Source organism: Rhagoletis pomonella, unplaced genomic scaffold (genome assembly GCF_013731165.1).
Source record: "Rhagoletis pomonella isolate Grant_MI unplaced genomic scaffold, Rhpom_1.0 Rhpom_scaffold_00005, whole genome shotgun sequence".
In the NCBI taxonomy this organism is placed as follows: domain Eukaryota; kingdom Metazoa; phylum Arthropoda; class Insecta; order Diptera; family Tephritidae; genus Rhagoletis; species Rhagoletis pomonella.
This window is the reverse complement of record NW_023458559.1, coordinates 22,985,235-23,010,673: the sequence shown is the minus strand read 5'-3', so window position 1 is coordinate 23,010,673 and position 25,439 is coordinate 22,985,235. Positions and strand designations below refer to the sequence as shown.

The 25,439-nt window shown below is 34.6% G+C and overlaps 1 protein-coding gene across 1 annotated transcript in view; it reads left to right on the top strand.

The window, feature by feature from the left end:
* Window positions 1–25,439, top strand: part of LOC118738771 — a gene marked incomplete in the record, with an annotated part of 347,848 nt that overhangs the window by 260,345 nt on the left and 62,064 nt on the right. Inside the window, 6 exon segments of the mRNA XM_036469734.1 lie at window positions 661–1,707; window positions 10,098–10,227; window positions 10,422–10,517; window positions 13,665–13,823; window positions 19,765–19,847; window positions 23,260–23,446. Coding sequence (XP_036325627.1) covers window positions 661–1,707; window positions 10,098–10,227; window positions 10,422–10,517; window positions 13,665–13,823; window positions 19,765–19,847; window positions 23,260–23,446 — 1,702 coding nt within the window.

Below are 25,439 nucleotides of genomic sequence, written 5' to 3'. Positions count from 1 at the left end.
CGTGAAAATTCAGTAGTTCCTTAAATTATTGGACGCCATATTGGATACGCTATTTTGGATTTTTGAAAGTTGACTTTAAGTTTGTTAAGGTACATCTTATAAATTATATGATGCTAAATATAGAATAGATTATATTAACCCTTAATGTTTTTACACACTTTATGTTCTCTGAAACAACTGCTAAAGTTCGTGTAGAGAAATAAAACTGAACGCCCCAATAGTAACGAAGAAAGCATCGTTGATTATAAATTAAATATTCGTATTTATAATATCCCTACAATTATTTCTAAGAAAAAATGATCTCAGCCATATGCACTTCATGGAAGTAAAAGTTCATTTTAATGTTGTTCCGTTTTTGGACACTAATTTTGTGTTGTTATTGAATAAAGTTTAATTTTTAATTTAATTTGTTGAATTGGCACAATGTCACCGTTTTTGTATGTTCTACATTTACCATTTTCTCATTACTATTTCATACTATTTTTGCTTCTCAGCTCCTGTATTTCTTTGAGCTATGAAATAATTGGTCACATTAGATTTAGATAAACACGACTCTTATTAGTGAATATTTTATAATTTCTGAAGACATTGATGTACTATTATAAAAATGCAATACCAATCAATATTTTTCTACAAATTGTCATTACTTTTAACACGCAGGTGCATTACGAACCCGGTCCCGCCACGCTCACTCACTTCCCCTTAATTGCGGTGAAGAAGAAGAGTGTAACATTTTCATGCTCCGTGGACGACCCTGGATATCCTGAATCTAATAGGTCTGTAAAGTCGTACAAAAACACCGCATATACATCATCATATAATTCCATTGTTCCTAAAACCAATTTATCTGAGAAATCAACCAAATCATATACATCACATCCCACCACAACCGCTGCATCCACACCCCAAACGGGTGATAATTTCCTTATTCATTTCCATACCGTACAAGCGTTGCAACCCTCTGAGGCTGAGGCAGCTTATGAGGCGTTGATACGACAAAATTCACCATTGCTTGAACAACACCAACAACAACATAGCAACCAAACGATACAAAAAGAAACCCATGCACTAATTGGCCTGAACAATCATACTCCTCTATGTACATTGCTTACACTCACCACATTCTCACCAAAATCACAAATTCTAACACTGTACAATGTGGCGAAAACCAACATGGCTGACACCTCATCACAATCATCATTCGATTCATCATCAACATCACTTGACTTCAATCCATCATTACAACAACACCACCAACTCTCATTATACCGAAAAATGGGCGCATTTACTCATGGTGCCCAAATGTTAATGCATCCACATAGATTCCGTTGGTTGCGCGGTGGACGTGGTCCGCTACAGGACATTGTCACCAAGGACTGGACTGTTGAGCCGGTGGGTTTGGATAGCCGCACAAATTACTCATGCTATGCATTCAATGAAGGTGGTAAAGGTGTAATGGCAACTATCAATCTGGAGGTGCATGCACCTCCATTCTTCATCAAGAATTTGGTGCCATATACGGGCATGTTGCATACATCGCGCACAGCTAATCTTACATGCCGCATCGAGTGTGTGCCGCGCTGTGAAATTACCTGGTTAAAGGGCACGGAGCCCATTGATAAGAACGACACGCGCTACTTCATCAAAGAGAAGTATTTGGATGCCTCTCCGGCGACAGGCGATTTCGAGAGTATGCTTTCTGTACTGGTAAGTAAACGAGACACCAATATGAAATTGACTAACCCTTAATTAGACGCATAAAGAAAATCACACAATTAGTCGCATGGGGTCCCCAGTGAAATGTCGAAAAAAGAGTTTGGAAAATAAAAAAACGAAGTGTGTGTTATCAAAAATATTAAAGTATGCTATTATCGTTAACTTAAAACAAAAACATAATTTCGACTTCACTTACAAAAAAAAAAAAACTTACCTCCGCCAAAAAATGTTACGTTAGCGGTCACATGGGGGGTCAGCGCTCAAGCGAGTAGCGACACATGTCGCACACCGTCTCTAACAGAGTCACAACTCAAACTTTGGCATTTTTGAAATTATGCGCTAAAAATGTACACAGAGCTTTATTTACCTTTCAGCAAAAGCCGGAGGAAATTTTTGCAACAAAGAGTTTAATAAAACTTTAATTTGAAAATATTTTTTGTTAGGATGGCCATTAAAGTGGTCCAAAAATGTATGTAAAAAAAATAATATCGGATTTTTAATGCCGGCACCCCCTAGGATTGTTCTATATCGAAAAAATATACCCCTATTTTTTATTTTGAAAACAAAAAATAAAAATAGGGAGTGCTCAAAGCGCTCAAAGTTTTCCATGTATTTTATATGGGGGAAAAACAACTTTTCGTAGAAATAGTGTAGAATTCTTGAAAATCAACAGTTTTCGATCGGAAAACTTTTCTTATCTTCAGGAGATTCCCAGTAATAATACGCAATTGTCTCTTTAACCATTTTTTCATAGTAACTATATTTTATAGGTCCTCCAAAACCCATAGAAAATGAAATGGAAAAATCTTTAATCATAAAAAATGGTTAAATAAACAATTGGATATTTTTCCGATTGAAAAATGTTGATTTGTAAGAGTTTTATACCATTTCTACGAAAAATGGTTTTTTCTCCATATAAAATACATGGAAAACTTTGAGCGCTTTGAGCACACCCTAAATATTTTTTGATTTCAAAATAAAAAAATAGGGGTATATTTTTTTCGATATAGAACAATCCTAGGGGGTGCCGGCATTAAAATCCCAACTTAATTTTTTTGGACCACTCTAATGGCCATCTATTCGATTTTTATTTTGACCGCCAAGTTCGGTAATTGTGTTATCAGCCGTCTCGGTGAAGTCAATTGGCCCCCTCGGAGCTGCGAGTTCACGTCATTCGACTTTTTTGTGCCATGCCGTTAAGGACCGATATTATGCGAACAATATATTAACGCTTCAGGCCCTTAAGGTGTATGTCGGGCATTTTTTGAGATAGAGCCAGAAATCGTCACCAAGGTATTGGAAAACTGGCTTAAGAGGTTGCGCTACGGCGAAGACAGCCACATGATGACATCGTGTTCCATAATTAATGGGAATATTTGTTCTTTCGAATAAACTCATAATATACCGAAAAATTGGTTTGAGGTATTTCATTTTAATAAATCATTTTATTGTAATGGTCATCAGATCTATTATATGAAGGCCATCAGATCAGCTCCGTCATTCTAAATGTGCACGAAGGTTTTATTTTTTGAAGTTACGTCTTATTTTAGCGACGCCATGTGAGACGTCTCTTCGTTCAGAAAGGGCTGGACGAATTTACTTGAAACATTTGCAATATTTATTGAGACTTTTGAATAGTGTTGCCATCTGTTTAAAAAGTCTAACTAAATTTTTGGCGTCTTAACGCCATGCGGGTTCACTAGTGAACATTTATTTAAATATGTTTATTGAGCTTTGTACCATTATTATGTTTTTTAGGAAAAATTGTAATAAGGAAATGAATTAGCAACAAGAGTTTACGGGATGTGCACATCTCAGTGGTTAGGGCTTCTGACTTTGCACATCGATGACGCGGATTCGATCCCTGCTAAAGTCTGCAAAAAGAAATCTGATGAGAAGATGTGGTGATTTCTGAAATAGCAGCTATAATTTCTACCGCTCAGACTTTTTTGGTTTTTCCATTTTTCCTAAGAAACATAATCGTGGTACATAGCTCAACAACAATATTGAAAAAAATGTTAATAAGCCACAATAATATAGACAAAAAATATATATTTTCTAACTATATTTATTTATTTTTAATATTTTTAATTTTTTTATATATTAATTTTCTTTTCTTTTATTTGTATTGTTTTTAAAAGAAAAATGGCATCCGGAACAGAGCTATGTATATTGAGGTGCCCATCAAACATATTTTTGTTTTGAAAATTTCAAGATCCTATCCCCTAATTTTATTCGTTTTTATGAGAAATATTATTGTCTATTTTTATAGATTTTTTAAAGGTCATTTAAGGGTCATGACCTGTCGATTTAGGTCAGAAAATACGACGAGCCTAAGCACATTATGTATACCAAATTTTGTCGAGATCGGTGAAGTAGTATTTGAGGTACACATATGTGATATAAGTAGGCGGTGCCACCCCTATTTTCCTAAAATTTATTGAAAACCCACTTTTTTGCTAAAGAGCGATTGTATATATCAATTTGGAATAAATATTGATGAATTTCTTAGCCACACTGCTCAAAAAATCTGAAAGTCCGTTACTTACACAGTATAAATTCTAGGCCGTATTTAAGAAAAGTCGCCTAACTTCGAAAATTTGTATGCGATTACAATAAATGAGCCATAAGTTTTTTGAAAATAAATTTAATTTTAGACAATGCTACACATTTTGAAACTGTGGAAATTATCGATGGTCAAAATATAAAAAAATATTAATGGAAATATGGTGTTTTTTACCCGCTAAAAAATCCCGACAAGGCCTATATATCCTCACATTATATTCGATCTTTGATATCGAATCAAAATTAATCATTCAAAAATTCATAAATCTACAAAATCGTACTTTCTCACCTAAATCGACAGGTCACGACCTCTAAATGACCTTTAAACAAGTAAGAAAGTCTAAGTTCGGGCGGAGCCGAACATTAAATACCCGGCGCAAGTATTAATCCTCCGTTAGGCGCATGGACTACATATGTAATCCACACATCTTTTAGCAGGGACCAATTAAAACTTGGGTGGAGGATGACATTGCCCGCTTGAATAGCTATCGATGATATACAAAAGTGCTCACTTAGTATAAAATTGAGGGGCTAGGCCCACATTTACCACTTTTAGCCACAGTTGTATACGAGTGGACTACAATTGTAATCCACGCGCCTAATTACGTAACATTTTTTGCCAAGTGCACATTTTGGAAGTTTGTCTGTTTGAACACTGAGATAAGTTTTATAATTCCAAAAAACAAATCTTAATTCCATAAAAAAATTTTGACTTTGTTCATTATAAATTAGCATTGAATTTTATAACTTTTTTGTAGTGCAAATTCCAACGATTTCGGGTCTATACATTTCAGTGTTTCCATAAATTAACATTAACTTTTTGTTTTGTATTTGGCTATTTTCGCATATCTAAGAATTTAACTTTGTTTGTAAGCAATGTTAATGCTATTCAGTATGTACAACAAATATTTCACTATAGATATGTCATATGTTGTTTTACATGGAAATTGAAATTTCTGATGCAAAAAAGATACATTTGGAAAGAGAAGAAAGCTCTATGGATGAAGAAGATGAAGATAAGCTTAGTTTTTTATAATTTGGAAATTATTGCTTGGGAGCTAGTAAAACCGCAAACTGAACACCGATTACTAATATGTCAAGAGAAGTTGATCGTCTAGGACGGCATCTACTTTGTATAGAAAAGATTTATAGCCTCCACCAGCCGACATGCCAGAAAATTGCTTTCGGCGAAGTCCACAAGAAATATTTGCCAAACACGTAGTAAATATTCAAAAATGATAGAATACATTTTCTCTCAATCGTGGTAAATAAATATGCATGTAAGAATCATATGAGAGATGAGAGCATCGCTTATTTGGCAGAGAAAAACATGCTCCATATTTGACTTGTATTTCCTCGTTTATATGCTTTTATATTTCTTCACTGTTCAGTTTGTATTAATTCTATTATTTAAAATAAAAATGTGAAATTAGTTTAGCGTTTTTTATTGCATACTTTGAATTTGCAATAATTCTTAAGAACCTTCTATTAAACGGCTCAAAACAACACGCATTGCCTGTTTTAATATTTCTCTCATAAAAGTTAGATAAAACCAAAGTCAAAATATGTTTGAGACATATTAAATAATATAAATAAACATTTATTGGAAACAAATATAAAATTTTTTTTTAAATAAAATATTATAGCAGCCAAAGAAGTTGGACTACTATTGTAATCCACGCGACCAACCGCGTGAGTAGAACCCATGCGCCTAATGGAGGGTTAAATATATGATTTTCACCTTTCCGAAACCTACCGCTAGATGGTAAGCCGGGGTGTATCAATTTTGAGTAAATTAGCGTCCTTAAATTTCGAAATATTGCAGTTTCAAGCATTTTTGAAATTTACCGTTATAAGAAAAGCGGCCGTAATTTTAGTCCGATTTCAATAATTTTTAAACTTTTGCTTTTATGTGGCAAGCACAATAACCATACCGAGTTTGGTACAAATTGCTACAAATTTTCAGCCATTTGTATGCTGTACCAGGACCAACAACTGTGCCAAGTTTGGAAGAAATCGGTGGAGAGGTTACCAAGATATACACATCTAACCATAAGTGGGCGTGGCTGCGCCCATTTTTCAAAAATTTATAACATTCTTATTTTTCGTCTAAAAATTATTGTAAATATCAATTTTGAGTGAATAATCTTCAGTAGTTACTAAAATATCGCGGTTTTCGTATTTCTGAAAATTACCGTTATATGGGAGGTAGGCGTGGTTATTGTCCGATTTCGCCCATTTTCAATACCATCCGCCCTACGCCCAAAAGAAGTTCACGTACTAAGTTTCGTTAAGATATCTCAATTTTTACTCGAGTTATCGTGTGCACAGACGGACGGACGGACGGACAGACAGTCACCGCTTAATCGATTTCTCTTTTCATTCTGAATATTTATGTATAAATTTTTCTATATCTATCTCGATTCGTTTTGCCTGTTACAAACAACCGTTATGTGAACAAAGTTATAATACCCTTGTGCACAAGTGCGCACAAAACGAATAAAATCAGGGGCGTAGGGTCTTGACATTTGAAAAAAAAAACATTTTCGATAGTCACCCTAATGTACATATATGTGTTTCATATAACTATATGAATAGATTCCTTAAGGAAGACGCGAATATGCGTCGAAACGCGTAGGAGGAAAATAAACGCTTATTTTGTTTATAATAAAAGACCGAAAAGCTCTATACAGAATCTGAAATGTGCTACTTTTCGAGGCGGAATGCCTAATATACGCCTAATATACATATATTTTCTAAGTTTAATTAAATTGTATGAAAATACAGGATACGCGAAGTTCAAAATCGGGGGAAGAGCCGATTTCGAAAACGGTCACTTTTTCTATTTTCGATCGAAATTTTCGTATTTGATTTGAGGTTCTATATGAATGATTATATACCTATATACAAGTAAATTGTATACATACTAGAGGGCTGCATGAATGCATTCAAAACGGCTTTTGAATTATTCATATACAAAACGAATGAATGATTTTGGCTTCAAATTTTTTTGAATTTGAGTGAATAGCTGTTCTGATATTTGTGTCGACATTACAATATTCAAAAAAAGTGAATATCCAAAAATATTTTTTCTATGCACATATGTACAAACATACATATGTATGTATGTATGTATGTATTGCTGCGCTCCTATTGCATACGGAAAAACTTGTTTGTAGAAAAAAACTTTTACCGAAATGAGTTTGAATGATTTGAATGTTTTCTATTCATTCATTCACATTCTTCCATTTGAAGGTAGACAATTTTAAACAAAAGGTATATTCATAACTTACAAAATTCCAAACGCTGAGTGTTTCTTATGTGAAGTAAAATATTCAAATCTACTGTACTCTGTTTGGCTAGAAGTTTGAATGAATTCATGCAGCCCTCTAATACATACATATACATACGTACATATATACATATATTTACATATATACAAGTAAATTGTATACATACATATACATACATGTATGTGCAAGTAGGGGAGTTTCCCCCCGGGACAAATCTTTCCTTAAATTTAGTTGGAAGATAAAAATTATAAAATTTTCTAATCTAATCTATCTAATTTTGACATACATAGCTATTATGAATTCCAATAAATGTGAAAGAGCATACCTAAGTACACATGCAAATATGGTAAGGCCATTTCCGTACTAGTCAAAACAACCGCCAATCTGGCCGAATGTGAAACAAAGAATGGTTCCGAGGTCAACAGATGTTTGCTAGGCTTCAGATACGTCCCAGCGTGAGCGTTAAAGAATCTATGTGATGTCTAAATGTTGTGGTCGTAATGATTTGCCCATGATTCGCGAAACTTATCTAACTCGAAATTGGTGAGCGAAGGTTATTTACAAATCAATAGAAGACGAGTTTCGTGCATACAACCCATCTCAGCTTAAAGGAACTAAAACGTTAAAAACTATTTTACGCATTCACTGGATCTGTACAACAGTATAGCAAAAAAGATTTTCCCTTTAGACGAAGTTTTTCTATAAAAAAATTACAACACATACCTACTACGAGAATTTAGGTAAGAATATCGGTATTTTTCAAAAGCTCTGAAGAAGTATATAGAGATAACATTCAGGTTTTCTTTCTACGGCCCTGTATATGTGTATGTAAAATATTATATATCTGTGTGAGTAGAAACACACAAAAATGTCCGATAATAAATAGAAGTTTATATTATTAAATGAAAAAACTAACTTATAAAAGTATACCTAAATATTCAGGCTTGTTCTGTAAATCGTACGATTTCAAATCGGTGCGATTTAAAAAAAATCTTTTTCGGACAACAAACAAAGAAGGAAAAATTTGCCACTATACAGTATCGGTCATATCTATAGCACGCCATTTCAAAGTGATATTGTGTGCCACTTATGTTTATTTATTTATTTTTAAGAATTTTCAATTAAAATACAGTTCTTTCTCTAACAAACCCCATATAAACCCAAGTTTAACGATTTGTAGAAAACTTCAAAAAAGTTCAACAAATTTTCACCTAAGTTTCAAACTTTTTTCTCGGCAGTGTTAGAATTTTTTCGAGTGCAGAGTTTTTTAGCCACTGCAATTTTAGTCTGATAACGAATTACCGTTGATTTTTTAGAATTTTTTTTGTCGCATTGGCTTCCATATAATGAATAAACTCAATTTATTTGTATATGGATGAAAACTGCAACACCTTTGGCGAAAAAAAAATCAAAGGTAACTTTCAGTCACTTGAAACTTGCACATTATCAGACTAAAATTGATTGGGCTAAAAAACTGTGTACTCGAAAAAATTCTAACTCTTCCGGGAAAAAGGTTTGAAACTTAGGTGAAAATTTGTTGCACTTTTTTGAAGTTTTCTACAAATTGTTAAACTTTGGTTTATATGGGGTTTGTTAGAGAAAGAACTGTATTTTAATTGAAAATTGTCAAAAATAAACAGATAAACATAAGTTGCACACAATATCACTTCGAAATGGCGTGCTATAGATATGACCGATACTGTATGTAGATATAACGTAAATGATATACTTCCGAGTATCACTTTCCATTTCAAATATTTAACAATTTGATTACAAATATACAACAATACTTTGCAAATCGCACCGATTTGAAATCGTACAATTTGCAGAACATGCCTGATTAACGGCTTTTCTCAATGTTCGTGTTTTTGCTTGCAATAAAGAAGCATAATGACAAATAAGAAAATAAAATTTTTTATTAATTTTTTCTTTGTAAAAAATATTACACAAATATTTTCTATTGAGCACTGCATGACTTTGAAACTAGATAAATATTAGCCATTATAAGTGGACCAAAAGTTAGCTATTGTAGTAGACGACTACGGAATTTCTTGCAGGGTATACATGTACAAGTATATACATTTGTGAAAAATTATTCATATATAGTCTTATTTATACTATAAATGCGCAAATTTCGGATGGAAATCAAACAAGTGACAGTTTTTGAAATCGGCACTCACTACGATTAAAACTGACAAAAATTCTGACTTGGTAACGTCCCCCTCCCCTAAATTAGTATAATTGGAAATCCTATCGTTCCAAACTGACTAAGTTGAATTTGGTCCAAGAACACCATGGTTTGTTTAGGTAACTAAAATTACAAAATAGAAAATGTCCCTTTAAAAGCTTTATATAAATGGTTTTTACGTAAAAAAGAAAAGAAAATATACGTTTATAAATAATTTCGCAAGAAACATTTCCGAGACACCCTTACGTGCATTGGCGAATTTAAATTTAATTTCTTCCTGTTATTAGCATTATTAATAAATTTCATTTTATCGTTTTTCATTTCACTTTTCGTAGCACTTTAATATGTCAAATTGGCCCAATCATAAGTTCGATATTGAAGCGGATAGCGCCAACTACACATGCGTTTCGACAGGAAATACCGTTGGACCTGGCATCAAGAGTTCTACATACTTCTCAATTGAATGTAAGTTACGATAATGATATGTGACAAGCTGTAAACTACTCCCAATCACTCACCCTTTAACATAGCGCTTTATAAATAGACAGCATAACAGTAAATGTAGCATATCCAAAAACATCTCAGAAATACATGTATTTACGGTTTTATCAACAACTAAAACTTCTTTTTTATTTCCTCCTCGATTTCTTGACGAAAAGATGCGCCGGAGAACTCAACCGTTTCCGATGACAGGGTTTATGTGCAGGAAGGGACGATACCCGGACGTGTCATTTGCAATGCCAGAGCTAACCCCAGTAAGTATCGATAGCAGATTATAAATATTTTCCATACATTAGATATGCAAATAAAATACACGCGCACACATGAATGTACATACATACCCTGCAGGGAAACCGCGGACTAGTGAATCAAATTTCTAGTTCCGTACTAGGTCTTTATCGCCAAAAACGAACTAGTCCGATATGAACTAAATCCCCACCAGTCCAAAATCGGAGAAAAGTGGTACTTTTAAAACACTAATTTATTTCAGTTTTTTAACTAGAAATCGATATCTAAAGTGACGAATTTAGAAATGGTTCGGAACTATAGAAAAAGGGACGCAGAACGAACTAGATCTTATTTGTCGAATTTAGAACTAATTCGGAACTATCGAATAAGGGATGCAGCGGGGGGCTTGTTTACTTTACATAGATATGTGTTCGGCGGCTTTTTCGCTCAAATACGCTTCTATTCTGCGCTTCGCAGATGCTTTTTCATAGCTTGGTAATACAAAACTAAAATTTGTGTTAACATTTCAACATCTTGGGACCGTCTGGAATCTAAGAAATAACAGAGAGAACCTCTGCAAACTCAGCTACAGCTAAAGGTATGTAAACGTACATTTCTTACAATCATTCAAACAAATTTAATTTCAAATTGAAAACACATTTCTTCCAAAATAACCTAAAATTGCACACACGGAAGAACCAAAAAGATTGAAAAATCATGATACTTTTTTATTTCGTCTGTCGATTTCAGAACTGGTTCGGAACTATAGAATTTAGGACTAGTTCGGAACTATCGAAAAAGGGATGCAGCGGGGGGCAATTGACACTTCCTAGGACATCGCCATGTTAAATTCGCCAGTTGCTTGCATGCAAAAGAGATTTATCGCGAACCAGTACTGGGTCTAAATGTACTAGAAGCGCCCCAGTTCAGAACTAGGGATTTCCCCACAGGGTATGTTTTCTTCAATACCCCATTACATTTGCATACATATTTATGTATGTAAGTATGAATGTAATGCATCTTGCACGGCTGTTATTGTATTGACAATCGTTGTAAATGCGAAGTTGAAAATGGCAGCATTTTCTGTCAGCGTTGACATAAATGACAAGAGTGACATGACAGTATGCATCAGCCTCGGTCTTAGTTGCCAACCACCACGTCTTTAGCCAATGGATTGCGAATCGCTACAGTCGAGCGTGTTGAGTGACATTCAGTCTCAAGTGGCCCAACAACGCCGTTATGTTATGTACTGGTATCAGCAGCGCGTTGGCGCAAAAACAAAATACCGAGGTTGAGACATGTTAAAATTGACATTTTTGAAGGGCCCCCATGTGCGTTGTTGGCAGTCTTAAGCACGTACATATCAACCAATTTTTGCAAACATATGTATCAGCATGTGATTGCTCAGATTATATGGGCCGAGATATGTATGTACATAAGTAGTGTATCGGGGTGTATGAGTTACATAAATATATTTATTACATAGTATACTTTTAAGGATATCGGATTGCAAAATAACTCAACTTTCCAGTATTAAAATCCATTAATTTTAATCTAACTAAGTAAGTTGATATACATAAGTACATATTTGTAATTTTAACATCAAACCATTTCCGGTATTTCCTTACTTGGAATTTAAGGACTCGCTCACGTGATTCAAAAAGACTATGGACCTAAGTATTAGACTTAAACTCTCTATTGTCCAGATTATTAGATTTATAGATGCGAATATTGGAAAATTTATCTTCTTCTTCTTATTTGGCACCACAACCGTTCGTCTATGTTTATGGGCCATATTATATAACGGCCATGACGAGAGACTTGTAGAGCATAATTTTTGTTCGCCAAGTGAGAGCTCTGCTTTTCAATTGCCTGGGAAGAGTTATTCTCCGCTTTATCTCCATGCTGACGTTGTTGGTGGTGTTTATGCTTGGATCCTAGGTAAACAAAGTTACGAGCAAAGTCAAAAGCCGACAGCGATGTGTGTCCCGAAACGCGTGGAGTCCTTATATGTTGCTAGGTGGTACTTTGTCTCGTCTTCATTAACCGATTGACCAACCTCTTTAGCTTATTTTTCTAAATTGAAAAATACTGCAGTTACGTCCCTTTCTTTCACACCGACGATATCGATATCATCTGCATACGCCAGTAACTTCGTTATTTGTATATACATCAGAGATGGGCAGAGAGAGCTTTTACTCTGCACGCCACTATACAAAATAGATAGAAAGCTTAAAAGAGCTTTGCCCGCGGGCAAGGCAGTGCCCATAACTGATATACATATATAGTGCCGCTGCGATTTAGACAGGCAGCTCTTATTATGCTTTCCAGCATCAGATTGAAAAACACGCACGAGAGTGAATCGCCGTGCCTAAAACATTGTTTGGTCTCAAACGGTGCTGTGATTTTTCTCAACTAACATAAAAGTTCATAAGAAACGTATGGAATTGACTAGAAAAATGTTGAATTCTCGAGGAAAATTTAACGGCCCAGAGTATACCTTTTTTATTTATGTGTATGTACATTAGACTGCATCACCCTCCATAAAAAAAAGATCCGTACTGTTTTTCCATTGGAATTATAAAACCTATTATAGTTTAAGACGACCACCAAAATATTTCGGAAAAGTATTAAGATTAAAGCGAGCTGGACCGATTTGAAAATACTTCCAAAAATTAAGTTTTTTATGAATAAAAATAGTTTCTTAAAGATGCTTTTTGAAAAAAAATCCTCAAATGACAAAACGGTTTAAACTTAAAATATTTACATGAAAATAAAAATATAAATAAAAATAATTTGAACGGAATCGTAATAATAAGATTTTTGATTTTTTTTTAATTTTTTCAAAGATTGGTATAAGAAAACCGTGAATAACTGAACCTAAACTCTTCCGATTTAGACTTGTAAGGTATCATTGGAAAGGCATTTTCTCAGCCTTTCTATTCGAAGGATGAAAGAGAAAGGTAGGATGAACGAACATTATTCAAAGTTGAATAAATGTGTGTTGGTATTTGAAAAAAAAATATTGGGACATTATATTCTTGTGTGTGAGTGTAAAAATAGGAAAAAAACAAAACTCATATTATAGTCCCCTTTTTATCATACACATGTATTTATGTAACATACCCAAAAATAATTTAACCGTACAATTCAATTTACTTTTTTATTTTCAGGCGCTCACTACAACTGGATATTCAACAGCACAAAACTCGGCCAGGATCAAGCTTTAATCATCAACACACCAATGACTCGCAATGATTCTGGAATTTACACTTGTGTCGCCTCGAATAAGCACGGCAATAGCACAGCGGAAACATTCATCGATGTACAATGTAAGTTGACATACTTACCCATTTAGACAATTTAATTTTTTGGCTTTCGAATTGGATTTATTTCAACATAACCTCGAATAGAATGGAAAAGGGACGGTGGCATCGAATATGAAACTGTCACATGTCATTTTTAAGCTACCCTCTTTGAAATCTCTAAAAAAAATCTACTCGGAATGTTTGACATTACAGTGTGCTGTGACTGCAATTGCCAACTTAGCTGGATTTGTACACTTTAGAATTGACGCACTCACAAGCACATATGCATGTACGTATTTGTGCCATCCAATATATGAAAGTGGCAAAATTTATATGAAATACGAAAATGTCCTTTGATTTGCTTTGTTTGTTGGCTTGTCAAGTGGAAACCCCTAGACCGTCGCAATGGCGACAAGTGTTTGAAATCGTCCGAGCAATTCTACGAATTTTATGATTATATCCATTTTGATACTTTCCTTTTCAATATAATACTATATGTAACGATTTGGTTTGAACCTTTTTCGACAATTGTTGCAAAGTCACAGCCACAAAATTGTTATTTCCATTGTGTGGCTGCCCTCCCAGCCTTGCAGTTAAAGGGAATACTTCTGCATTTTGATTGCCTCACGCTATTTCTAATATTTCTATTATTCGGTTTGATTTTAGTTGTTTCGTGTTATTTTGTAAAATTACTCGAGCAACGAATTATGCGATAAACGTTTCAAAAACATAAAGTCCTGCGGTTAAACCAAACATACACACATATGTACGTGTATTTATTAAGCGAGAAATAAAAATAAAGTTTGCTAGTTATTCCAGATCATCGTCGAGCGACGACGTTGGGAAGAGGCATTTTGCAGCTGGTCACGCTTTGATAAGCCTATTTAATATTATTATTGAAAGGTTGTAACGCTATTCAAGTATAGCTAATACTTTTTATGCTGAGTTTGGTCGTTTTGTTCAAACTAATCGACACCATTCAATTGAAATTGACCGGAAGAGTCGTCAAATTATGCTGACTTGGACTTTTTAACCCTTATAAGTAGGCTATAAAAAAAATTATTATATTTGTGAGTACCTTCATTTAAGTTTTCACACAATTCCAATTATGTGGAAAAAAAACGTAACCAACAGCGTTAATTCGGTTACGAAGAAAGATATTTTTTTGTTAAGCACAAATTTTATGGGACCACCTTTCCATATACATACATATGTAAGTGTTTAAAAAAAAAAAAGGAAAAACAACAAATTCTAAGCGGTAGAAGTTATACATAGCTGCTATATTCAATTTTTCATAACAAATAAAATTGTGGTACAAAGCTCAATAACACTATTGAAAGAAATATTAATGCACCACAATAAAATTGACGACCTCTGTTTTAATTGAAAATTCTTAAAAATAAATAAACAAATATTCGTGGAAATTTATCAATTTGAAATGGCGTGATATTGATATGACCCATACTTAACGCTAGTATCTATACTTTTTTTTGGCAGTACAATACTTTGTTTTGGATTCAAGACATTGATACTGCGATTGTTTCCTAAATACTGCATTTATTCTTTTTTCTGCCCAAATTTTTTTAATACACAGTGTTCGTGGAAATACGCTATAAAAATGCATATACATACATATATACTCTTATGTAAAAAATACGGACACGACATCTTGACCTATTTTGACTATTTTCCTTTTGTTTTTTTTAATGTTTATCAATTTTTTATTAAACACTTGTTAATTATATAATATTTAACATCATATCAATCCACACAACAAACTTTGTAGAAAAATTAAAATAATTTAACAAAAATTTATTTTTAAATTCCAGGTTTGCACTTTTGTAGCTTTAAACAAGTTTCATAGACTAACAATTCGCGTTAAGTTTAGCATATAAAGCATATAAAGCAAATTTTCGATCATAGTAACTTTATAAACTAGAATTTTGTTTTAGTGCAACTTTTTGAATTCCTCTAGCTATTATACAAAGTGAGAAATTTGGAATTACATGGCTTTTCTTAGACATAAACAGGAATTCCTTTATTTAATTGGAAAACAGTTAAAAACAAGTAAGAAAGTCTAAGTTCGGGCGGGGCCGAACATTAAATACCCGGCGCAAGTATTACATATATGGCTTTTCACCTTTCCGAAAGCTACCGCTACATGGTAAGCCGGGGTGTATCAATTTTGAATAAATTAGCGTCCTTAAATTTCGAAATATTGACGTTTCAAGCATTTTTAAAATTTACCGTTATATGAAAAGCCGTAATTTTAGTCCGATTTCAATAATTTTGAATGTTTTGCTTTTATGTGGCAAGCACAATAACCATACCGAGTTTGGTACAAATTGGTGGAACGGTTACCGAGATACATATATGTGATCATAAGTGGGCGGTGCCACGCCCATTTTCCGAAATGTTATGATAAGCGTATTTCCTGGTAAAGAATTGTTGCAAGCATCAATTTTTAATAAATTAGCTTTAATATTTACTGATTTATCGAAGATTTCGTATTTCTCCAAATTACCGTTATATGGGATGTAGGCGTGGTTATTGTCCGATTTTTTAAATTTTCAGCCATTTGGTATCCTGTACCAAGGTCAATAATTGTGCCAAGTTTGGAAGAAATCGGTGCAGCGGTTGCCAAGATATACACATGTAACCATAAGTGGGCGTGGCTACGCCCATTTTTCAAAAATTTATAATATTCTTATTTTTCGTCTAAAAGTTATTGCAAATATCAATTTTGAGTGAATAATCTTCAGTAGTTACTAAAATATCGCAGTTTTCGTATTTCTGAAAATTACCGTTATATGGGAGGTAGGCGTGGTTATTGTCCGATTTTGCCCATTTTCAATACCATCCGTCCTACGCCCGAAAGAAGTACACGTACCAAGTTTCGTTAAGATATCTTAATTTTTACTCGAGTTATCGTGTGCACAGACGGACAGACGGACGGACGGACGGACGGACGGACGGACAGACAGTCACCGCTTAATCGATTTCTCTTTTCATCCTGATCATTTATGTATACATTTGTCTATATCTATCTCGATTCGTTTTGCCTGTTACAAACAACCGTTATGTGAACAAAGTTATAATACCCTTGTGCACAAGTGCGCTCGGGTATAAAAACGGTACTGTAAAAAATGCTTTTGTTCTTAAATGGAGTTACTGCGAACTGTATTTTTTTGCAGTAATGTGCAGTTTTTTCCCAAAAAGATACGAGCGATACCCATACTCTATGAGAGTAAGAAATATAGGGAACATTCTTTGCCAAGCCGCCCCACCTCTCCATTTTTGATTTGATTTGAACAATTCGAATTCTTCTGGGAAAATTATCTTAAATGGCGATGAGCGTTTTTTTAAATTCAGGATTGCGGTTTAACTATGGCGTCTAAAGAAACTTTAAATTAGATTTCCCTTTACAACTTTTGTGACTCTGGAGAACTCAACACTAAAGAAGAAAACCTAAACGTGGCTGTTTATAGTTTTAGGGCTTCTGATTATTACGAGTCTGGGCCGAATTTTAAAAATTCAAAATGGCAGGCTCAATATTTGGAGCCAAAAAATTAGTTTGGATTAGATTCGCTTTAAGCTTTCTAATCGGGGTTTTTGATGTCGCTGATCACTTTTATGAAATCAGTGTTTACAAATTCGAAATGCCGGATCCAATATTAGTTAAAATCCAACGTACGTAAACGGCGTACGAGTTACATTCTCATCTCGACTGATGACTTCTAGAGGGCTTTGATTTCCTCCCTGACCAGACAGAGTACTGCGCCTTCAAAATGATTCCCAGCAGCTCCATCTCTTCCTATATTCCGGCACGAGCGGACTAGATGGGGCGAGGTGATTGGAGGAAGGGAGCAGTGAACTTCTTTACGAATGAATCAATATTTGTAGGCAGAGCTTGTAGAGGTGTTTTTGCTGGGCGCTCTCCATCTGCACTTCTGCAGTGTCGTCTAAGTGGTAAAGAATCGTTACATTGAGTTCAATGGATCGAAAACTCAATAGATACACTGAGAAAAAATCAACCAAAAATTTGTAAGTATATTCAAATTTGAAAAGGAATCCAAGTGATTTTTTTTAAGTCTGAAGTAGCCATTTTTGAGATCAACAATTGTCTCAAAAGAGTCCAAAATGTTCCTCATTTGACTCAATTGATGTATGAGTTTAAGCTCATATAGGTTGTCCTTTGGATGAAGGCCAATACCCCAATTTCGGACTCTTAAATTAGCTCTTTACGGGTAGGTGGTAGACACATATTTGCTTTTCGTGCGGAAACTTCAAAGGATTTTAGCATGTACGAATTATACAATATGAAGCATGGTATGAGGGGTTATGCTACATCATTACCTTAAATATGCAATTTTTTTGTATTGTGACAGATAACGAGTGATATGTAGATGTACTTTACTTTAATAGTGTCATCACTCAAACAAGTAAAACCCGAGAAAAACGGCTTTAAAGTTTTGAATTTACTTCCATAGTAAAACATATTTTGTTCTAGTGAGATACTGGTAATCGACACAGCTATGAAATTTTTACACAACTTAGAAGAAGAGGTAGCGGTAATTTCTGTATACTCAACTAAAAATGTGCATTTTTATACCCGAGCGCACTTGTGCACAAGGGTATATTAATTTTGTTCACATAACGGTTGTTTGCAACAGCCAAAACGAATCGAGATAGATATAGACAAATGTATACATATATGCTCAGAATGAATAGAGAAATCGATTAAGCCATGTCTGTCTGTCCGTCCGTCTGTCTGTGCAAAAATTGAGATATCTCAACGAAATTTGGTATGCCGGTTTCTCTTAATCCAAGGTAGGTTGGTATTGAAAATGGGCGAAATCGGACAGTAACCACGCCCACTTCCCATATAACGGTAATTTCCAGAAATACGAAAACTGCGATATTTTAGTAACTACTGAAGATAATTCACTCAAAATTGATATTTGTAATAATTTTCAGACGAAAAATAAGATTATTATAAATTTTTGGAAATGGGCGTAGCCACGCCCACTTATGGTTACATGTGTATATCTTGGTAGCCGCTGCACCAATTTCTTCCAAACTTGGCACAGTTATTGGCCTTGATACAGCATACTAAATGACCGAAAATTTAAAAAATCGGACAATAACCACGCCCACTTCCCATATAACGGTAATTTAGAGAAATACAAAATCTTCGACAAGTCAGTAAATATTAAAGCTAATTTATTCAAAATTGATGCTTGCGACAATCCTTTACCAAGAAATACGTTTATGATAAAATTTTGGAAAACGGGCGTGGCACCGCCAACTTATGATCACATATATGTATCTCGGTAACCGTTCTACCAATTTGTACCAAACTCGGTACGGTTATTGTGCTTGCCACATAAAAGCAAAACGTTGAAAATTATTGAAATCGGGCTAAAATTACGGCTTTTAATATAACGGTAAATTTTAGAAATGCTTGAAACTTCAATATTTCGAAATTTAAGGACGCTAATTTACTCAAAATTGATACACCCCGGCTTACTATGTAGCGGTAGGCTTCGGAAAGGTGAAAAAACATTTATTTAATACTTGCGCCGGGTATTTAATGTTCGGCTCCGCCCAAACTTAGATTTTCTTACTTGTTTAGATTAGATATGACACTATTGAAGTAAATGAGCGATATGTATGTAAATAAAATTTTTTTTAGTTTGCCATCTCCAATATTACAAAACTATTCGTGAGGCTCTCCGTTGCATTAGCTAATTGCGTTATAAAAGTATTTTGAAAAATCCAACTTATAAACCACCAACTTGTTTCTTTCTTTTTTTCATTTCGATGGACATGTATGTGTGCGTATCGGACTCTGCGCTGGCTTTCAAAACGCTGATGCTACCGTTGCCATTGATGTTGCTGTTGATGTTCCTGTTCCTGATTTTTCTTTTATTTTTGGCATTGCTGATTGCATGTCTGCATGCAGTTAAGCCACGTTGCGAAATTGAAAGGCACGAGATCGATGACCAGGATACACTAATTTGCACAGCATTCGGAAATCCTGTAGAGGTAAGCGCACAAGCATACAAAAACATACTCCCACACACACATATTACCGCAAAACATTCACATTTACACACATATACAAACGCATAACCACACATTGGGGTATTGTGAAATACACAAATCCAAGGACTAGCTCCCTTCGAAGTTCCGCAATGCCGTCAATGGCCGCAGCAGAATATTCTGACAACCCAGTTTTTCGTAACATTTAACATACACACACACAGAGCACAGAGTCCTGCCATACACCAAACAAGCGTACGCACGCCGTAAAGTATGCAATGCATGTGTTATTTTTCGTTAACGCTGCTGATTACTACAAGCGAGCGGCATCAAACTGCGAATAGTTTGAGTTCGATACACAGAAATCGGATATGTGCAAGTGAGAGTGCACTGATGCATGGAAAGTGGCAGTGAGGGACGAGCTTTACACCAGTTGTTTTGTTGTGCCCACATATTCATACATATTTGTATGTACATTTGTTTGTGAGTCTGTATGGAGGATTTCGTGTGGCTCAATGGTTGAATGGTTGTACGCCTGAATGACGGCTACTACCGGCCCCACTGGTTGCGCTGGTGCATGCTTCAGCCAACACGAGTCTTGCAACTGTTGCATGAGCTGGTATTCAAGCTGTTGTTGTTTCGGTTTATTGCTGTTGTTATTGCAATGGCAATAAAACGATAGCATTTCAATTGCAGGCACCAACGCACTAACACGCCACTGCAATTTCAGGAGCACTTGAAATATACATACAAATGTATGTACATATATGCAAACATGTTTGCAGCAATGAGTAGAATTCTTGCTCACTCTTGACACTCTTTAGACACATACACGTTTGAAAATACTCGAAAAATATAAAGGTGACGGCCACGCCGTTCAATAGTCAATTTCTCATTTCGACAAGCATGCTCTGGTATTCTCTTTCCAGGCTGAACGTAAGTACTTACATACAAATATTTATTTTACTTGCACACCTTTTCTTATTTACATATTTATGAAGCATTTATAAATTTACGATTCCTTGCATCTATGGTCCAGTACACATATTTACATATGGGTGTTGCCATGCAGCCGTACGCGACATTCGTACGCTTATGGAGTAACATAAATCTCTCAAAAATAGAAGTTACTGAAAAACAAGATTACGGTTATATTGCAACCCAAGGGTACTAGGTTTAAGAAAAATATAAGCAGCCTCGAAACTGTGGTGTGGAAAATATCTGTTCAAAACAAGGTGATAACGTACGCGACAAAAAAAAAGAAGTGTTTTTTAGGCGCATATGAATATATGCGAAAGTCTGCGAATCATTCGAGTTTTTCTTTTCTTTAAAAATTCATAAACTAAGCTAAATAATGCACTTTTACAATCCTTCCATTTTTAGTAGAAATTATCTCGGCTTAGATTTTATTACAAAAAAAAAATAACTTACGCGACAGATTTTTACCGCATACATTATTTTTACTAGTAACACATACTAAATTAAACTTTTAATTTAGTTTTTTCAGTTCTTCTCTCCGTCGTTTCGCGTTTTTAAACCCTTTTTCCGCCATCTGAATATAAAATTTCAAGCTATAAAGCCGTTTTAATTCACTTACTTGCATTTTCGGTTTACATTTTTATGGAAACACCCATATGTAAGTGCATATTTATGCAAGTACTTCACTTATAATTTACCTTAACCCTTTCCAATCAGCATTTTCTTTTTAAAAAGAAATCATCCCCTTCCAGAACTTTGTGGCCTCACTATTCAGGTCCGTAGTGCGTTGTTTGTTATGTCTGGAGATGTTGTTAACTGCGTCCACTGCGGCGTTGTAAGCGAAAAATATCAAAGAGAGCCGTCAAAAGAGGCCAATAGAATATTCGGGATCTTAACCATCATATTTGGTGTGTCATTGAGGTGATTTCATAAATGCAACTTGGTATTATTCATTCAAGTTGTAAGAATATTTTAGGGGAAATGGTATAGCTTTTCGCAGTAATAAATCGAGATACATAGATCAGAGAGATCGGCGTGGAATGACAAACTGAGGCGAAGACTCTTGACAGGTCCGTCACTAGCGGCGGTTACAATTTAGATTTAGTGCTTTGGTAATTGCAGACATCTAAAGGCAAAACAACTACGGTTGTCCAAAAATGCATGTCAAAAAGTAAAGTCGGAATCTTTCTATATCGAAAAAATATACCTCTTTTTTATTTCGAAATCAAAAGTGGTTTAGAGGTCGCTCAAAGCGCTCGAAGTTTTCCATGTATTTTATATACGAAAAATACCAGTTTTCGTACGAAACCTACGACTAGATGGCAAAGCCCACCGGATCCAGCGGGGGCGTTTTGGGGGTTAAACTACGTGTCAGTCCGTGGCGGACTCACGGGAGATGTTTTAATACATAGACGACATATTATAAATACATATACGCCATATCAAAACACCGCCCGTGGGTCCGCCACTGACTGACACGTCATTTAACCCCCAAACGCAGAACTCATTTGAAGAAAAGTCGGTGGTAGTCGGGTGAAGTTTAGTTGACTAATATTTTAGAATTTTTTCGTTCACCAGTGACCCGTTGACCAAACCAACTGCAGTGCGCAGTCAAGGACTTACCTGCTATTGGCACCAGACAAGACAAGATTTGCACTTGAGTGTGCTCGTCGTACGTTCTGACATGAAACACGGAACATACGGTGTGGAAGCTAAGGGCTGCTGGATAGCTCCGAGAAAAACCTACGGGTTCCAATACATAGAACTCTCTGTCATGGTTAATAATTCGATTCCTCAAGAATCTTTTCTGCAGGTGTTGGAAATTTCAATTCTCCTGCATAATAAAGCACTTACCGGCAAATGCGAGCATTAAAAAATTCTGTTTGAGTATCACTTAATCATCGTTGGCAATTTTATTTGTCAACAACGGTTTAAGTCAGTTCTCGTATGGCGTGACAAGGATTATAGCAATAAGATATCGCAGAACACTTTTATCGTAGCACACATGTCTACCTATTTATCTCCATTTATGAGTATACACATTCACGCCAATTGGAATTTAAATTTACTTCTCTGACTGCAAGAAATTGAGTGGATATTAAAATTTATCCGCACGCATACATTCGTACAAATTCATATACCCGTAATTGTATAAAAATATTAACACTTTTTGCAAGGCTTACTCTTAATCAAACAATCGAGTATTTATAACCAACCCACCGAAACAAGATGCACACAACACCGATAGTAATAAAAACCGTTTCGATAACAGTGACAAAAACGTTTAAATATAAATATTGCATTGCACACGTGCACACTCACTACTTATGTGCATGTTGTATGTACAAATGTGTGTAGACAAGTACACAACATAGTAGACTCGGAATTTAACCGTTTATTTGCTTATTTGTATTTATTATTATTTTTTTTATTTCAGGCGGATTTTTCATGGTCAATTAAAGCGGAAAATGACAGCGCCGAATGGCTGGGCAGTGGCGAACGGCAGGATTTCATCGACAAGAGTTTCTATGTGTTGGACGACGGTTATGCGATTGCACGCACTTATCGATGTGTCGCCAACAACACCGTCGGCCCGGGGACATTCTGTGAAATCGAAGTGGCTGGTAAGTGTCGGGTTAATAAATACGTCTACAAGATAATATAAGGTGAACACCACTCGCATACGCATTTCGATACGGCCAAAAGGGCATTTTGCTGCTGTCGGCAAATGGTCTTGTGATATGCAAATGGCCCCATAACGACTCCATCCAATGTGGGATTGCATTTAGGAAATTTAATCAGGCTTAACATTTTATGGTGAAATTTTCGTTTACTAAGGGTATATTTCCAATAAAATTATAACAATTATAAATATAAACATAAAAATCATACCTAGAACCAGAAAGGCAGACATTTTTTTTGTTAGCATAATACCATAAAGACATTATTATTTACTTCCACTCTAAGCACGAAGGCAGTTTAATATACGTATATAAAATGTAATAAAAAAACTTTATAATATACCATTCCTCTATAAATGCACTAAAAAGTAGAAAATAGTTTTTTCTAGTCCAACAGAATTTGTCTTGATAAATTTTAATTTAAAATTTTTTGCAAAAGTCATTATAAACTTTTTCTGAGATTAAAAAGAAGAACGTGGAACATTTGGGATAGACTAGATTTTATGTGAAAAATAAAATATGTATATTTGTATGTATCATATTCCTTGCCAGTATTTTCTACCGTTTTTTATGAAAATCATCGCCGATAATATCGCTATTTTTTAATTCTTATCTGATTTTGGGAATAATTATTCTATTAAGACGTCACGTCTTTAGGATACAAATGCTAAACTGCAATTAGAAACTATTTCGATAGGTATGAAAGTCAGAATTGTTACAGAAGATTTCTAAAGAAGAGGTAAATGTTTGAGCAAACATAATGGGAAATTTGGGATACCTTCGAGCTTACGATCACCATGCAAAATCTTTTAAGCCATTTTTCTCATTCAGTTTTCGGAAAAGAATTCTCGACCCATATCCTACGAAATTTTAACTCAACACTTAAAAAATCAGTTCCAAAAAGGTATAGTAAAAAGGCATTAACATAATACCTATGCATTGATTTGCTATGCAAAAGTGACAAATAATTTTCCGACAGAGGAGTAAGTAACTATTGGAATACGTTTTTTCGAAGAAAGGTTAATTCAATGTGGTTGTTCACACTTGCCAGGTTATCAGGTTATCTGATTAAAAATTATTATTATGCAGTGAATTTTATTGTTGTAAACTGAATAAACAATATAACCACATAACCAGATAACCTGATAACCAAGCAAGCGTGAATATACACAATATTTTTTTTAATGAAATATGAGCAAGAAATAATGTTACTCAAACGCCATGTCTGAGTATCCAAACCTTCGATCAAACTTAAAGTAAGAAGATAACAATTGATTACGCGAAAGTGATTAGTCGTAATTCTCACCGCAGTTATATAGAGACTTTTTCGCCTACAATGTAATATTTTTATCATTTTGATTAATGCATTTCATTTGACGCAATCAGAGCTCTTGCCGTTGAATTGGACGAAATTTTTAAGTTTTTCATTAATTTAACGACCCAGAAAGAATTTAACCCATTGTTGTTATCCCATTATCGGACAATGCTTTAAAATTTCAGAATGGTTGACCGACTTTTAGAAAAAAAATTCAAGAAAATCGATCAGTACGTGTTTTTGGAAATAAACATTTAAACTAAACAAGTCGTTTTTAAGTAAAAAAGAAAACCGACCTCACTTCCTATATAAAAATTTACGATTAGATACCGTTATTTTTTCATGATAAAATGATCTTATCTAAACCAAATTGATATGGGACCTCCTCTGAGGTGCCAGCTTTCCTTAAAAAAAAAAAAAATAATAATTATAGAAATCGGTTAACGTCGTCCAAAGTTATGCGGTAACATACATAAAAAAATATTTCGACGAATTGATAACCTCCTCCTTTTTGTGAAGTCGGTTTAAAAATGGAAAATTTTATAAAAAATTGAAAAAGAAAAATTAAAAAAAAGGTCCCAATCGGCTCAGTTTTCGCAAAGTTTTAGTTATGTAAAAAAT